The following is a 15946-nucleotide window of genomic DNA, read 5'->3' as shown; positions in this document are numbered from 1 at the left end:
TTATTTCAGGATCCAAAGTTGCTATCAAACATGCAAGATTCATTTGTGGCTCAATTCCTTACGGAAGTAAACCCTTTCAAACCCATTCTCGATCCTCCTTTCAACCTCTGAAAACCCCAGCTTAGCGTATAATGTGATATTCTCGTACATCTTCACGTTTGTATATAGCTCGATGGTATGGATGCCGTGTGATAGAGCCATGCTATCGGCATGGTTCATAAGAACACGGACATATCCATGCCCCTGCGCTTTTGGATCAACAACCAGGTTCTTAATTTCCATTGTGCCGCTTTCGGGCCTGCAGACAAGGACAAGTAGTCCAATTAAACTCCCACTGTTGTCTTTTAACACGTAGACAGAGTTTTCCTCAATCTCGGAATGATAATCTTCCGTCATTGGTGCAGGGGGCTTGCCAATGCGATCGATGTATTTTGAATATGCTTTATCAACCATTTTCCTGATATCTGGGATATCTTCGGCCGTGGCTTCATTGATATATTCCCCATTTTTGCATTGTGGAAACGAAGATGCCATGTCGAGTAGAATTAATGAGCGATCTTGTGGAAATTACAAGGGGGATAAAGTGAGATTTCTTCTCTTGCGATGGGGTTCGGATAGACTAGTCTCGGAAAAGTCCTTGTGTTTTTTGTAAAATGAGGTGTGACAAGCAAGACGTGTCTCCAGGGTATTGTATCGTAGTTCCACGAAGTCCAAAAATGAGTCACAGAAGGGATCATCGTGACTGATACAATCAGTTGAGTATGATAACGCGGGGAAGAAGCTCCACAGCCAATCATTTATTCCCGGAATTGGATACCGCCGTGAAGGTTCAAACAAGAACACTCAAGGTGTACTATCTAATGAGTTTATAAAGCTCGATATAAGACCACTTGTCTCGAGAAAGAGAGCGATGAAGGTGCTGAATGACCCCAGCTGAAATGGAATGAGAAAGGTACGCGGTATAGCTTATTCATGGCCCTATTCCTCTTTTTCCTGCGAGATAAACACAATCGCCAACCTCTTTATGTCATCCTCTTGTTGTTACCAACTTTCATGGAAGTGAAGCCGCTATCGAGGAGTTTCGTACGGTCGTATCTCGTATCTCATCCCTGCAATTCTTACGTCTCGGGGTTTGAGATTCGGATTAAGTATGCACTCCCTAGCTGACATCAGCATAGACCTGATCCCAAATTTCGATATCAAAGATTAGATCCTTTTTTTTGAAAAGCTTCGCAGCCCTTGGGGAAATTGATCCGATCGACTGAGTCATACTCTGTACATACAGTAGGACGGACTTATAACTATCCTGATGACGAGTGACCGATGGAGAAGGATTTCCAGTGGGGCATGGCACCAAACCTAATAGAAGGTCCAAAATTAGATAGAATCTATAAGACCTTTGTACCATTTCGAAATATCCTCTTTGCTTTTCCTTCTTCTGTTTTCTCATAACTCGTTGATGAACGGAATATCTCGGCTGGGTTCTCTGCAGAAGGAATAAGCGGTAGAAAAGATGTTATGCCACGCAGATGCCTGGTAAGAATGTGCTAACTATAATAGAGGGCAGAGTTCGATCAATCTTTATCATGATGAAAATTTACAAAGTTTGTGATCCACATGCCATGCAGGGTTGCGTACAAGACAAATAGACCTTTGAATCACCTCTCCCTCTAAACACAGGAAAAAGCCATGTTCTGCTTGCTTCATTACAGAATTCAAGAGCCGGTGTTTGTATGATGAGTATGACAGTGCATCGGTGTGCGAGAAAAGCTAGAACTCATTTTGCTACGAAAAGGTGATTTAGGAACTATGAAAGCTGGTCCAATACTATTACAAGTAGTGTATGTTATCTGCCAATGGTACAGTGAGTCACAGCGAGACATGAAGAGAGATGGAAAATACCGTACCTCGGCTTTTACCAAACTCGCTATCAGGGAAGCAAACATCATGAAACTTTCAAAACTTGGCCCAAAATATTCGCAATCCCGAGGGAAATGATAGGAGCTGCTAACTACTCATGCACGCAAACTGCTTCATCCATTTCTACGGCGTATCTTGATTAAGAAACATCTCCGAAGAGCTTTCGGAGGCTCTTAAGACTTCGAGTCTGAAACGCTTTAATGCCTGTTCGGTGATCGTCGTCTCCACGTGGGGAATGTCGATCAACTTATCCAAATTTATGTCGTCATATTTCCGTGATAGAAAGCTGATCATTCAAGATAAGCAGAATTCAAGTTTAGATGGCAAGAGATAGATGATTCTTGGTCATGCGATAGAATAATAAGGATCAGTAACTATTAAACTTGGTGGTGTGCGTGATAGTAAGGATTGCAGAGTTGAATTGCGAGGTTTAGCAAAACCACATTAAAGCTAACCACTAAAGAGCATAACTTCATTAAAGATTTCCATGATAATTAGCAGTATGATCCGTGTTTTGACTAATATATGGCTTTAAGGAAGTGGTACTTAAGACGGAACTTCGTGAATTGACTTGAGGGTCGTAAAAACATGGACAATTCTATTCATGTGGATATATGATGGGGTCGTGTAGAACTTGATCGTGACACTTCATCATCATCAGAGAAAACTTCAATGTCAATCTGCTTGGTGATTCCTTCATGGGGGGAATGGCGGCCTCCACCCGTCGCCGTACTGTTCTGCCTCTCATCGAGAATGTGGTCGATGCTTCCATACTCAAGATCGTGCGGATTGCCGGATCTGCTGTGAGGCTTTCGCGGTTGAGTGGTTTCTTGTTGGCCAGTTCCACGGCCCTTGCTGAAAGGGCTACTGAGTTCGTAGGAACGAGTAACACTGGAAAATTTGCGCACCGAAGAGATTATCAGGGGTCGAATGCAAGGAATCGACGAGGTGATGATAATTATGGCGTTCTCAACGTAGCCCCAGCGAATTAACTCGATTCCACCGGCCGAGCCAAGATTTGTAATACTAGGGAGGGTATCGAGCTTGGTAGTCTTGATGATAGATGCAACCATCGCACTGAATTGTCAGTATATCGTGGAGAGATGACATATAGGAAAATAGGTCTTACACAATGCCCAGGCTCAGGAGACCAATCAAACTGATTTTGATCCGTAACTTCAGATTAAGATTCCAGAACACCACGGTGGGAAATACCGCTAGGAATAAGTCGGCAGCCGAGTTGAAGGCTATAGCCAACTCGATCAGCAATAAATCCAAGTCAAAAGTTGAGAGAACAAACTCACTATTTGAAAAATAAGCGAACTGAATAACTTTCCTGCTATCTATGCAGGTAGTCTTCACCGTTGGATCCCATAGAATATTCACATTCTTGCAAATGCTCAACGGGAGAACAGCCGAAACGATGTTTCCAGCCAGTTGGATAACGAGTATAACCCATAGTAGGATCTTATACGCCCTCTTCGTACCAAGAACCGCAACAAGATATATGATGAAAGAAGACCGAGCGATCGTTGTACTTAGGGTAACGATGGGGATTTGAATGGCAATATATTTCAGAACCAGCGAGGTATCGTGGGTAAAGGGGTCCCCTAAGGGTTTACCGAAGCCGTGGTCAACAGAAAGCGTGAGGAAAACGGTCGACACAATTGCCGAAATCTGGAGATAAACAAATTAGCAAGGGATTTTGCGTGAGCAACGAATAAGGACACCTAGATCTCACAGATGCAATGATCATCAAGACATCGTCAACAAAGAAGCGGCTGATCTTAATCTTAGCAAAAACCCTGAGAACTACGACCAAGGCCGCGATGATCACCGCGACCCAGATCCCGCGTTCGAGAGCTGGGCCGTGGTTAGGCGTGGTCTGTTGCATATGGATGCCGGTGTGCAGATTCGCGTGGGATATGCAGGTGCTCTAGGAACACATTTCTGAAACCGTTGGGCAGGTGTCACTTGAAAAGATATACAAAAGCAGAAGAAGCCAGGATGACATTCTTGAACTTGATGAAATTATGCTTTGGAGAGTAAATTTGGGGATCAGAGTGGCTGAAAATTGGCTTTCGGAGAGGCACTTCGGATTTGGTTTGCCCCGGTTATATCTGACCAAGTGTAAATTTACTTATATGCACCTTGGTTGAGCTTCAGACAATATCTCTGAAGACCAATAACTGGGAGTACCGGTCAAGGAATCTCCAATTTTACTAAATTGTGTGGCTGTTCAGGAAAGCAAGTTCCCTGGCCCATCTAAACTCTGATCGACGAGTTGATCCACCAGGGCTGATTTGATAGGGCTAGACATCGCAAATCCGAGACAGCCCGATCGCCTAGAAATCGGGTGTGCCTGAAATTGCGTAGGATTGTGGAAGTACAACCTCCGAAACTTCCGGGCAAAATGCTTCTTTGCGTTTGATCCTCAGGATGAACCAAACAGTGTGTTTATAAGGGTTTCTGGAAGAATACCAATTCCGTCGATAGGATGCAGGGTATGACGAGATAATCAGATGACAATAGTCTTCGCCACAGGTTGATCGGTTCGTGGAGTGATCAACTACCGAGTATCAATGCACTCGGGGAGTCTCCATAATCCAGAGCAACGAGCCATATATTGGCCCCCAGATCGGCTCATTGCCGGTTAATCCCATGCATATTAATATCCACTGGCGTTATAATAGCGTTCCTGGTTTAGACGTACTTGGGAACATCTCCGAGAGGCGTTAAAGAAAAATTAGGACCAAGGGGTTTGCCATCTTCAATCCGAAGAATGTCTGCTTCCCTCATATAATAGCTGTAGACCTGCTGATCGGCAAACTCAACCAAGCCTCTCTCTTTTTCTCCATCCCCACTATGAAGCTTTGGCTAGCAACGGTTGCGGCTGTCGCCTCGGTGGTGGGTGCATCTGAGTCTCGATGCCACTGTCTGCCCGAGGATAGCTGTTGGCCTGCCCCTTCATCCTGGGCTTCACTAAACAGTACCGTTGGGGGTCGTCTGATTGCGACCGTGCCCATTGGCACCCCTTGCCATGCACCCAACTATGATGCTGTGGCCTGTGCGGCTCTCAGATCCAACTGGACTGTGCCTCTTCCCCAGTAAGTGTCACATCTTCCATGGTCTTGCCACCTGGTATCGAATGCCGTGAAGTGATATTGTATTGACCTAACATTATGTAGTCTTGAGTCATCATCTTCTGTTATGCAGACCTACTTCGCCAACCAAAGCTGTGATCCCTTTACTGCGAAGAACCGGCCCTGCACTCTCGGAAATTTCGTCAACTATGCCGTCAATGTCTCATCTGCCAAAGACGTGGCTGCTACAGTGAACTTTGCTCGGGAGAACAACATTCGTTTTGTCATCAAGAACACTGGCCATGAGTGAGTTCCCCCTTAGCTTCCTGTGTTCTGATAATTGGACTCGCGCCACTGAACAAGATCTAACCAACTGTAGCTATCTTGGCCGTTCGACCGGTGCCGGTGCTCTCTCCGTGTGGACCCATCATTTGAATGATATTGAATACAAGGATTGGTCGGACCCTGCCTACCAAGGTAAAGCATTCAAGGTTGGAGCTGGTGTCATGGGCTACCAAATCCTCGAGGCTGCCCGTTCTAAAGGCCATGTCATTGTCACAGGCGAATGCCCAACCGTCGGACTGGCTGGTGGCTACACCCAAGGAGGTGGCCACAGTGCTTTAAGCACAGAATTCGGTCTTGCTGCTGATCAGACCCTCGAATTTGAGGTCATTACTGCTGCTGGCAAGCGCGTTATTGCCTCTCGATCCCATAATGCGGATCTGTTCTGGGCTCTCAGCGGTGGTGGAGGCGGCAACTATGGTGTCGTTGTGTCCATGACCGTGAAGGCTTACCCAGACACGATTATCGGCGGTGGTGCTGTTCAATTCACGGCAGCTAATGTGACTATAGATACATTTTACAAAGCTGTGTCTGAATTCCACCATCAGCTTCCAAAAATGATCGATCACGGCGCTACTGTCATTTATCAGATGACCTCCAGTGTCTTTATTATCAGTCCCCTGACTGCCTATAATCAGACTTCCGCTGAAGCAAAGGCCATCCTAACTCCTTTCCTCAAAACCTTGAACAAACTTGGTATCCAGTACAAGGCGTCTTTCACCCAGTTCGACTCTTACTACGACCATTACAATAAGTACATGGGACCTTTGCCATGGGGAAATTTGGCCGTGTCTACTTTCCAGTACGGTGGTCGTCTTATTCCCCGTGATACGCTGGAGAACAACCCTACCGGTATGGGCAGCGCTTTGCGCAATTTGACCCAAAACGGCGTTATCGCTGTTGGTGTTGGTATGGACGTCTCGAAACCTGGCAACGTCTCCAGTGCCATTTTCCCGGCTCTACGCGATGCTGCTGTCACTATGCAAATTGGAACTATGTGGAACGAGACTGCCCCTTGGTCCCAAATGGTTGCTGATCAGTACAAGATCACCAACGAATATGTTCCCCAGCTGGAGGCTATTACTCCCAATAGTGGATGCTACCAGAACGAGGCCAACTTCCGTCAGCCTAACTGGAAGGACACTTTCTTTGGAAGCAACTACAACCCCTTGCTTGCTGTGAAGCAGAAATGGGATCCCGAATCCTTCTTCTATGCTTTCAAGGGTGTAGGCAGTGATGCCTGGTCGGTTTCCGAGTCGGGTCGTATGTGCCGCGCCTAAACCGACCTCGGAAAATAATTGCACGTTTTCGATATTGTCAAAGTATATAAACTTTTTTTTTTCGGTATATAGATCAAGACGACACAAGATACTATTAGTTCCAAGATAAATTAATGAATTACGTTGCATGGTCGAAGACATGATCTTACTTTCCACTTTGCGAATTCTGATTCTTTCTCCCTTTCGATAAGAAAGAATCATCCATAGGCGATGGTCTTCAGGCTGGGATCCATCCCAATTTGGCTAGCATCCAAATTGTGCTTTCCTGAGTGCTAGTTACGTATGACAGAAGAATCGTTTTCCTGGATGCGAATATGGGGACTTGCATTTTTTTTTGTAGTGCACTAGTGTATAGCCCTGGTGGAATATGTACTTGGCAGCTGGCAATATATGCATTCACTTTGAAACACCTGCCAATGGGCACCTGCATTTCTATTAGTACCGGTAGACCGCTTGTTGTTGCTTTACCTAGTATTAATTCATGAATTCCTTTTACATAAATAGGGTACATCAAGTTCTAATACTAACTAGTAACTAGTCCTAGGGGGGTTCCACTCTGTGCTGAATGGTTGTTTCACTGGGCCATGAGACAAACATATACTAGTACACCTACTAGAGTGATCTAACCCCAACCGCGATGGTAGCATAGTCTATTCAAGAGGTGGATACAAAGTTAGAGACATTTCATAGAATATTAGTAGTGTAGGTCAAAGCAAAACGAATAGCTGCTAGGATTTTTTTTGTATGCATGCTGCCTGTGGAACCTGGAAGCATTTGACGCCCATCGATGGAAAACATGCGACAACTGGCTCTTCTGACGTCAGGAAAAATATACGCATTGACATGTGGTGAACATGAGAAGTAATGTGTGTCTCATGCAGCCCAAGATGTGCTGTCGTGCCTAGCCGATAGTAAAAGGAAAATAATCCGTCATTCCGGCCAATGCCCGAAGAAAGGATGCTTTGGACCCCATCGCTGTTTACTTCTTATGAAGGAATCCTCATCCAGATCTAGACAGGCTTAAAACTTGAATGAGAAACCCCACAAGAATAGGATAATTCTGTCCAATCAACTTCCGCATGGTCCTGGGCCCAAAATAAATTCCATGACCGAAAGGGCCTGGGCCTAGCAAGACAATGATTCAATGATTATTTGAAGTAATGCAGAAACTCATCGCAGGTCTCAAATTCGAGTGTCAGACGGCCTTGAATAAACTTCACACAAGACCATTTCCATAGTACAATAAGATGGAAGACAAAGGTCGGGCGCAAACAGAGCTTGCAAGGGGTTCCGATCTAAAACACCGTGGAGGAAGCAATGAGCAGCTGGCTATCCCTTGATATGATCACATCGGTTTGAAAGTCAACCACTTACGCAGCGATTCGCTCCACAGCAATTCCACCCACTTCAAATCCCCCGATATCCGGTGCCTGTTCAACCTGCACCTCGCATTACATATTTCGATCCCTTGTGATGAGTCGATCACGCAGATCAGGGGTGCCGCCCTCGCACAGGTGGGCCTGCCCTACTATCAGCGCTTTGATCTACCCAATCAAGCAGATCAAGACGAAGAATGCATCCTGATTTCTCCATTGAGGTAGGTGTTTAGGATCCTGCATTTTGCGCGCTGGCGCTGTCATATTTAAGGAGTGCGTTTTCGCCTCAAAATTTCCCCTTGGTAGGTCTTTTGTGCTGGCACACCCTCACAAGATGTTGTTTTCTCGTGGTTTTTTGGCTCCAGTACTCATTCCCATCGCCCTATCAGGAAGCGTTTTTGCGAACGACGGCCGTGAACGAGCAGAGGAAGCTTTGCGAACTTTACAAGGCTACTACAACGATGGCACTGGACTTTGGAATACGATCGGGTGGTGGAATGGCGCGAATTGCATGACTGCGATTGCAAATCTAGCGTTGATTGATCCATCAGTGGTAGAGACTGCAGACTACGTGTTTAACAACACTCTCAATAAGGCTCCACCGTCGAACCCGAACCCTGGGCCAGAAGTCAAGACCAATTCTGGTAAACGGTCATTCTCCACTCGAGCCGCCAATCCTGTCAACGCATCACAATGGCTGGATTCCGCTTATGACGACGATGCGTGGTGGGCCCTGGCATGGATCGCTGCGTACGATGTCACGGAAGATAATACCTACCTGACGCTGGCTGAAGATATATTCGCGGCTTTGGTACGTACTCCATTTGGTCTCATTTTAACGATATCATTCCGCTAACAATTCTATAGGTCAAGGCCTGGGGAACTCGATGCGGCGGTGGCGGTATATATTGGAATCCTACCGACTCATACATTAATGCCATCACGAATGAACTATTTCTATCCGTGGCCGCGCACCTGGCCAATCGTGTCCCATCAAAAAAGACCGAATACGTTCAATGGGCAATCAAGGAATGGGATTGGTTCACGGCCCAGGGATTCTTCGGACAAAATCACACAATCAATGATGGGTTATTAGATAATTGCGAGAATAATGGGGCTACCGTGTACGTTCTCAGAGCATCAAAGACAATGCCATGCCATCTGAATATACTAACAAGTTTCTAGGTGGTCTTATAATCAAGGTGTTGTTCTCGGCGGCCTTGTTGAACTAAACAAAGCAGCCCCCGATAACACCTATTTAGAATCTGCGAATACGATTGCCAAAGCTGCGATTGACACCCTCGCTGATTCGAACCATGTTATTCATGACTGGTGTGAAACTAGTAGCTGCGAACCTGATGGAACCCAGTTTAAGGGGATCTTCATTCGCAATCTAGAAATGTTGCAACGAGCATCACCAAGTGATCTCTACAAGAGTGTCATTGAAAACTCTGCAAACAGTATCTGGGAAAAGGATAGAAATGACCAAGGTCAATTCGGTGTTAACTGGGCTGGTCCCGCGAATGTTGGGAAAATAGATGCCTCCACGCATAGCTCTGCTTTCGATGCACTTGTTGCCGCGGCTGCTATTTAATGACTATGATGATTGATATGTGTTAATGTCATAGAATTTTGAGTTTCAATTGAATATCCAAAATCTTCCAAAGGCCCTTACCAATGAGGATGGTCGCCGACCAAGCTGCTGGTATGCCTCTTGGCGTAGTGACCAAGAAGGTTTTGGTACAGGATCCGGCTTCTTGTAACCGGAACGTATTGTTGCTGTAGGGGTCAATTGCAGATTGCCAAGCGTAGCACCTTGCTCATCCTGAGCCCATAGTGTCAATGCAATGTAGTTCAGTCCATTGTGATTCAAGGTTCCTTCCGGGACTGGGAAGGATACTTGCGGGCCAAGATTATTGACTGCAAGTCATATTAGTCCATCCCTGTCGTATTTTCTTTCAATTTTTGTGTACTCACTGTATTTGCAGAATTGATAACCATTCACAAAAAAACTGGCACCGATAGTTCAACCCCTTATTGCTCCTAGGTGATTGAACTTCGGTTCCATTGAAGACGATACTCATTGGCACGTCCCATCCATGAGGAATATCGAAGCTAAATGAAATGGTAAAGAAACCAACCCCAGCTTCTGAAATCCCATCGCTTATCGGATTCAATGAGGCCCATTGCGAATTCGGTGGCTTGGGATAATGATAGCCTTGCCTCTCAGCGTACATTGCGCCTTCACTGAGCGGACATCTGATCAAATCATGGTAGCTCTCACCACCTAGATTCCCGATCATTCTTCAATTAATATAATCTTGACTTCGACTTTTCAATTGATAGTTCAAAACACCGTGCGGAAATTTGGTCGCATCCGTGCCAGGAGCTTCCTCATCTTGACACATATCGTGGATTAAAATAGTGAGAACGTAAGCTTTTCCTTCGATAAGTCGGTTAGGAAACTCTATATTTTGCATAAAGGTATTATTTGAGCCACTTCCAGTTCAGGATCCGAGAAAAGTTCCATTCAGCCAAATAGAATGCCCAAAGCCATTTCCACCGGATATGTTTCAAAAAAAGGATGATTCAATGCCGCTGGAGACAAATTGGCCACGATAGATAAGAGACCATGTATGAAATCCGTAGTCCATGGAATACAGATTTGTAGGAGTGTCTAAGCCTCTTGGATTGTTTGTTGTCTTTTTAGAACAATCGGCCCATGCCGAATTGTCATATGATGGTTCGATTTCGGGGAGTGAATTCAGAAACTTCCATTCCAAAGCAGCCAAGTTCGGTGTCGTTAGGCAAGGCTTATTATACCCAACAGTTGCTGTCGAGGTCCCCAACTTTGTGCGTGAAGTCTGCAGTTTTTTCTTATTGAAACTGATGGTGTTCAGGTTGCGTACCGGAACAAAAATTATTTCGATCACCGTGGTAGAATTAACATCTCCAATGATTTCGATCTGATCTCCTGTGATTTTGACAGTTCGCATGAGATAGCCCACTTTCACGATGATAATCTCCTAAAAACTTTCGGATCTTAGGAAGGTAGCTCCAATGGCCAATACTCGTAATCATCGTTTCGCCAAAGAAGGTAGATTTCAAGTCCAGATACACGGATTACACGACGATTCTTCTCGACATGCCATTTTATGACCCATGCTTGGCCTTTTGCGGTAACGGTGACATCGGAACCTTCCACAACAGTCGTCTTTCCAAGTTGACGAGACAGCGCAAATTCATACATTTAGCCGGCCCCACCACATAGAATGAGCACACGTGCCGAGCCATGTCCTCTTGCCCATGTCAGTATGTCTGCGGTGGAGTAGATCAAGTTGATGCCGCCGAGATCATAATCTGTAACGTGCAACTTGGAATCTTGCCCGTTGAGAGTGAGATGTCCGTCCAGCTGAGATATGCTGATATTTCCGATACTCATGAACAGCTGCAATTTATACTCAGTACTAGAAATAGAGCTGAAGTTAGCATGCCTTATAAGATAGAAATTCGTGTGTGTCCCGTTTCCGTATAGTGGTGTCACGGCGATAGATGATGGAGTGCCGTGAGAACCGTTGACGCCCCTGCCTGGCGTTGCGGTCAGATATGCCGGTGAAACCTTCAAAAAATTGGCTTGCAACTTCTGTTCACTATATTTCTCGCACGAGACCAGTCTAGATTCACCGACAGCTGTTCCGTAATCGTAGGCCGTATAACCTCCCTGATATCCAAGATTGCCCCAATTCGTACCACATAAGCCTAGGAAGATATTAACGATAATACCTACCCATGCCGTAAACCTCTTTAACGCAGACTAACCATGTAGATATTGAATAGCTTGACGCCAAATCCGTAGTTGTTCTTGTAAACAATCCTGGTCGCTTTTTCATTGACAAGCTCAGCACATTTTTCTTCTGTTATCCCCTCCCTGGCTAGATTTGAGTTACAGTTGTGACAAAACTTAGGTTAGTGATTGCTTACCATCTGCCACCCGGCCCTCCTTGAAACTCGACGATCGAGAAGGGAGTGCTGGGACTATATTTCTCATTGAGAAGCTGCCAGTCATAAGGGAATCTATAAGTGGGCCAGAATGTTGGATTGGCGCTAGTGTTGTATCCACGATTAGCAATCCAAGTGTCAATTCAGGAAGTCGCCCAAGCTCACAGTCATAATGCAACGGATATGAATCTATTCCATAGATATCAGTAGCTCCCAGACCGGAGCCTGGAGCCCAGAAGCCCAAAGCTTTGTGGCCATTCACGATGAGTGGAACTATTATTCCAGCATCAAGAAGCTGCTTTCCCACATATTCCATGTACTCCCGGTTCATCTGAGTTGGATGATTTTCATCAGAGATCTCGGGCCAGGTTCCGTACTCATTTTCAGGTTGAACCATGATGACTGGACCTCCGTGGGTGATCTGCGCCTTTTCTATTATTTTCCGTATCTTCGACATGTAATTTTCTGTAGTCTTGAGATACTCGGGATCATTGGAACGAATAGTTGCATCGATACGTAAGACCCATCCCGGAATACCACCCGCTGTTGTTTCCGCATTGATATATGGCCCAGGACGAGCAATGGAGTATATGCCTGATTCAGTGGCAGCATAGAAAAACCTTTCAAGACTCCATATACCATCTGTTACAAGTTGGCCTGGATTCCCTTCTATCAAGCTCCAGTCGACATAAAAGGATACACCATTGAAACCAATGCTTTTAATCTTCTGAAAGATGTTGAGCCAAAGACCAGGGACTGGGAGTCGGAAAGGATGAAATTCATCGGAGAAAATCATGATTCGCTCGCCTCTAACAATGAGGGAGTGTTTATCCCAGGTGACCTTGAATGATCAGTACTCAGGAAGGGTTATATTACTTATAAAGGTTGTACTATGTAAACTTACTACATTCTGTTAGTCATTGCTAATTCCGATATTTCCCTTACTGCAGGGCCTAGAAAATAGAGATATATGAGTGTAGAAAACATATAGAAGTAAGCCGCCATGCCGTAGAGAATTGAAAAGTAACATTTCCCCGGACCGAAGCGGACACCCTGCCCTGATCCTGAAATTTGTCAAAATTATGTCAATCATAGTCCCTTAGAAGCAAGCTATTAATTTATAGATTATCCTCCGCATCTTAATAAATACTACCCCGCGGAGGATTACAAGCGGAGTTAGATGCCGTCCATGTATTTGAAGGAAAATACTTTGGCAGTAGTAGATTCGGCTAAACGTAGTTCTTCGCGGTTGGAGATGCAGCAAATGTACAATATGAATAAGAAGTAGATCAAACAATTGAAAACTTAAGAAAAGATCCACGACAAGTTAAACGGCTGGCTAAAACCAGCCGAAAATACTAATATCATATATTATGTGATAATTTACCCATGGAAATGTTTGTTCACTTGACTTATACAACACGTACATGACATCATGTTAAACTCATCCCCGCGTTCTACTTAATCCCCGCTCCAGTTCATTGACAATTTAATCTTTGACAACTTCGCTATTGCCATCGAGACTGTTCGAAAAAAAAAGATGGAGGCTCATATTAAACCTTTGCTCTTGCATGCACATGCTACAGGTCCCAATCCGATCAAGATCGCGATCGCCTTGGAGGCGTTGCATATCCCATTTAATGTCAAATTCTGGGACTTCAGCGACGACCCGAACACAGGTGTCAAGGGCTCGAGTTTTCTCAGCATTAATGAGAATGGACGAGTTCCTGCTCTTGAAGATCCCAATACCGGAGTTGTCTCTTGGGAATCCGGAGCATGTATGAACTATATTCGTCGTGTCTACGATCTAGGTAATCTGATCGGACCCCCCGGGGGATCCGCCCAGGATCTAGTTGATTTCGAGAAATGGGAATATTTTCTACTTTCGACACTTGGTCCAATGACGGGGCAGGTGAACTGGTTCAGGTATGTAGAACGATAGTTAACCCGCTATTTTGATTATCTATCCTCCATATTATCTTCTGGGTGATGGCTAAGTCCCGAAGACACTACCATTCACAGAAGAACGACGATGCACTCCAGAGATACGTTGCTCAGACATATCGATGCTATGACGTTCTTGAGGGACAGCTGAAAAAATCTGGTGGATCGAGTATCCTTCCAAGTAGAGTCACGGCCGTTGATTACCACTTCGAACCGTGGGTGAGACAGCACGGATTTGCTGGGCTTTCTTTGGAGAACTATCCCTTGATCACAAAATGGCTCGGACTCATGGGCTGTCGCGAGGAGGTGCGCGAGGCATATTGTAAAATTCAGAAGAAATGATCGACACCAGTCAAACTGAAAGGCTCATAGGGTTCGAAGCACCGGATCCTGCAGCTGGCTATTTTTGATACTTTCGATATAAAAATTAAACGAATAGGTACATGTTCAATGCATCGATGTCCGGATCAAACATCATGATTAAGAATGGAGATACTAGAGAAATCATTGCGTCTATTACTTCACAAAAGAGCGGTGTACCACACCAGTCAAGATTCCTTGGGGTGCAATGACAGGGTACAAAAGCAAAGCTTTCCCATCATGCGATCGTCCGGGCATCTTACCCCCACGTACATTTACCTGCATCGCTTGATGTACTATTCGGGGGTCGGTGAGAACATTATCACGCTCGGTCCTCCAACGAACAAACTCGTCTGCCGTAGCACAATTCTTGATATGTTTGTTCTTCTCTAGCTGCTCACGAACCGTAACACACGCTATTGGATCTCGGGCCGCTGCTTCATTTGTCGGTGGATAGTCATGTCCCGTATAGATTCGAGTATCGGGAGGAAACGCCAGGAGACACTTCATTGATCGATAAAGAACTCGCGCGTCACCTCCCGGGAAATCGCAACGCGCACTACCAATATCAGGGTTGAATATAGAATCTCCAGCAAAGATGTTGTCTCCGACTTGATACCCCGAGGCCTCTGGTGTATGCCCTGGTAGATGTAAAACCGTCGCTGTCAATTCGCCAATTTTGAATTTTTCGTCTGGACTGAAGAGGTGGCCAAATGCATTTTCGAGCTCTTCTTCCGGAACATTATACCGACGTGCAAATGTCTTTTGGGTGATTGTAACATTCTCGCCTATTGCAATTGGTGTATATGGATTGCCTGTTTTCCATAATGCGCGCTGGATGTAATATGCCGCGCTAAGATGGTCGCCATGTATATGCGTTTCCAATATCCAGGTCACGGTATAGTCATTCTCACTAACAATATTGAGAAGTGCATCAGCAGAGCAACTCGTAATTGTAAAAACAGATGGTTCATAGTCAAGGACGGGGTCGATAATTGCTGCTTCTCTGGTATTTGGACAGGCGACTATGTACTGCCAAGTGCCTGTCTTGGGCTCAAAGGACGGGTGAATTATGGGCTGCATTTCTTCTGCAGGGTTCATCCAATGCACTGTCAAGAAAATCATCAGAATTTAAATTGTACAGGGCCCATGTCTCAAGCCGGAAAATGTCCTCTGATCCTCGAATCGAGTCATGGTGTGGCCAGCATTACGTAGTTATAAGTCATTATTCATTTCTCATGGGAAAGATGTCCAGTCCGAATAAACAAATGCCAGCGTCATAAATACAATAGTGTTAGGACTGACTAGTATGTCTTGATGTGGGAGCTTTCCCCGAAGAATAGAACTAGAGCCATCAAAGATTGCCTACTTCCATCACAGTCTTTCTAAGGTTCTTCATGCAAGCGAGTCCATGTTCTCACAATTGATAGCTCCCACTTAGAATTAATATGCAATAGAATCGGTCCACGAGTTTCATGCACAAGCTGAAATATAGAAGGGGCTAGGCTACGCTCATTTGTACTATCAGGGGCATATTAGGAATACCTTGGATTAAGGGAACTTAGAGTAGTATTAGCATGTGCTCTGCATTTGCATTCCCGAATTAGGACCTTCACTCTTCACTGGCAATATAGTTATTCCT

General features: G+C 45.1%; 9 protein-coding genes across 9 annotated transcripts; 3 read left to right on the top strand and 6 right to left on the bottom strand.

Annotated features, from left to right (window-relative positions):
* Positions 1–39: 39 nt before the first annotated feature.
* Positions 40–534, bottom strand: N7469_000948 (GNAT family N-acetyltransferase; the record flags this gene model as incomplete). The annotated part of the gene is made up of 1 exon (XM_056639868.1): positions 40–534. One exon carries the CDS (start codon positions 532–534, stop codon positions 40–42), a length of 495 nt encoding a protein of 164 aa, XP_056505625.1.
* A 1988-nt stretch (positions 535–2522) lies between these two features.
* N7469_000947 (uncharacterized protein) lies at positions 2523–3814 on the bottom strand (the record flags this gene model as incomplete). The annotated part of the gene is made up of 3 exons (XM_056639867.1): positions 2523–2997; positions 3050–3597; positions 3662–3814. 3 exons carry the CDS (start codon positions 3812–3814, stop codon positions 2523–2525), a joined length of 1176 nt encoding a protein of 391 aa, XP_056505624.1.
* Positions 3815–4785: 971 nt separating this feature from the next.
* On the top strand, positions 4786–6625 carry N7469_000946 (putative isoamyl alcohol oxidase; the record flags this gene model as incomplete). The annotated part of the gene is made up of 3 exons (XM_056639866.1): positions 4786–5027; positions 5109–5309; positions 5383–6625. The coding sequence occupies 3 exons, from the start codon at positions 4786–4788 to the stop codon at positions 6623–6625; spliced, it is 1686 nt and encodes a 561-aa protein (XP_056505623.1).
* Positions 6626–8335: 1710 nt separating this feature from the next.
* N7469_000945 (putative glycosyl hydrolase) lies at positions 8336–9595 on the top strand (the record flags this gene model as incomplete). The annotated part of the gene is made up of 3 exons (XM_056639865.1): positions 8336–8812; positions 8869–9125; positions 9187–9595. The coding sequence occupies 3 exons, from the start codon at positions 8336–8338 to the stop codon at positions 9593–9595; spliced, it is 1143 nt and encodes a 380-aa protein (XP_056505622.1).
* Positions 9596–9640: 45 nt separating this feature from the next.
* N7469_000944 (beta galactosidase jelly roll domain-containing protein) lies at positions 9641–10304 on the bottom strand (the record flags this gene model as incomplete). Its single annotated transcript, XM_056639864.1, has 2 exons — positions 9641–9921; positions 10007–10304. 2 exons carry the CDS (start codon positions 10302–10304, stop codon positions 9641–9643), a joined length of 579 nt encoding a protein of 192 aa, XP_056505621.1.
* A 740-nt stretch (positions 10305–11044) lies between these two features.
* On the bottom strand, positions 11045–11251 carry N7469_000943 (uncharacterized protein; the record flags this gene model as incomplete). The annotated part of the gene is made up of 1 exon (XM_056639863.1): positions 11045–11251. The coding sequence occupies one exon, from the start codon at positions 11249–11251 to the stop codon at positions 11045–11047; it is 207 nt and encodes a 68-aa protein (XP_056505620.1).
* N7469_000942 (uncharacterized protein) lies at positions 11252–12796 on the bottom strand (the record flags this gene model as incomplete). Its single annotated transcript, XM_056639862.1, has 4 exons — positions 11252–11722; positions 11821–11933; positions 11983–12036; positions 12166–12796. 4 exons carry the CDS (start codon positions 12794–12796, stop codon positions 11252–11254), a joined length of 1269 nt encoding a protein of 422 aa, XP_056505619.1.
* A 744-nt stretch (positions 12797–13540) lies between these two features.
* Positions 13541–14286, top strand: N7469_000941 (glutathione S-transferase family protein; the record flags this gene model as incomplete). Its single annotated transcript, XM_056639861.1, has 2 exons — positions 13541–13926; positions 14007–14286. 2 exons carry the CDS (start codon positions 13541–13543, stop codon positions 14284–14286), a joined length of 666 nt encoding a protein of 221 aa, XP_056505618.1.
* Positions 14287–14460: 174 nt separating this feature from the next.
* Positions 14461–15387, bottom strand: N7469_000940 (MBL fold metallo-hydrolase; the record flags this gene model as incomplete). Its single annotated transcript, XM_056639860.1, has 1 exon — positions 14461–15387. One exon carries the CDS (start codon positions 15385–15387, stop codon positions 14461–14463), a length of 927 nt encoding a protein of 308 aa, XP_056505617.1.
* Positions 15388–15946: the final 559 nt, after the last annotated feature.

Source organism: Penicillium citrinum, assembly GCF_028827155.1.
Source record: "Penicillium citrinum strain IBT 23319 chromosome Unknown utg000001l:1.0-4955037.0:1.0-4956770.0, whole genome shotgun sequence".
In the NCBI taxonomy this organism is placed as follows: Eukaryota; Fungi; Ascomycota; class Eurotiomycetes; order Eurotiales; family Aspergillaceae; genus Penicillium; species Penicillium citrinum.
This window is presented reverse-complemented; position numbering and strand designations above follow the sequence as displayed.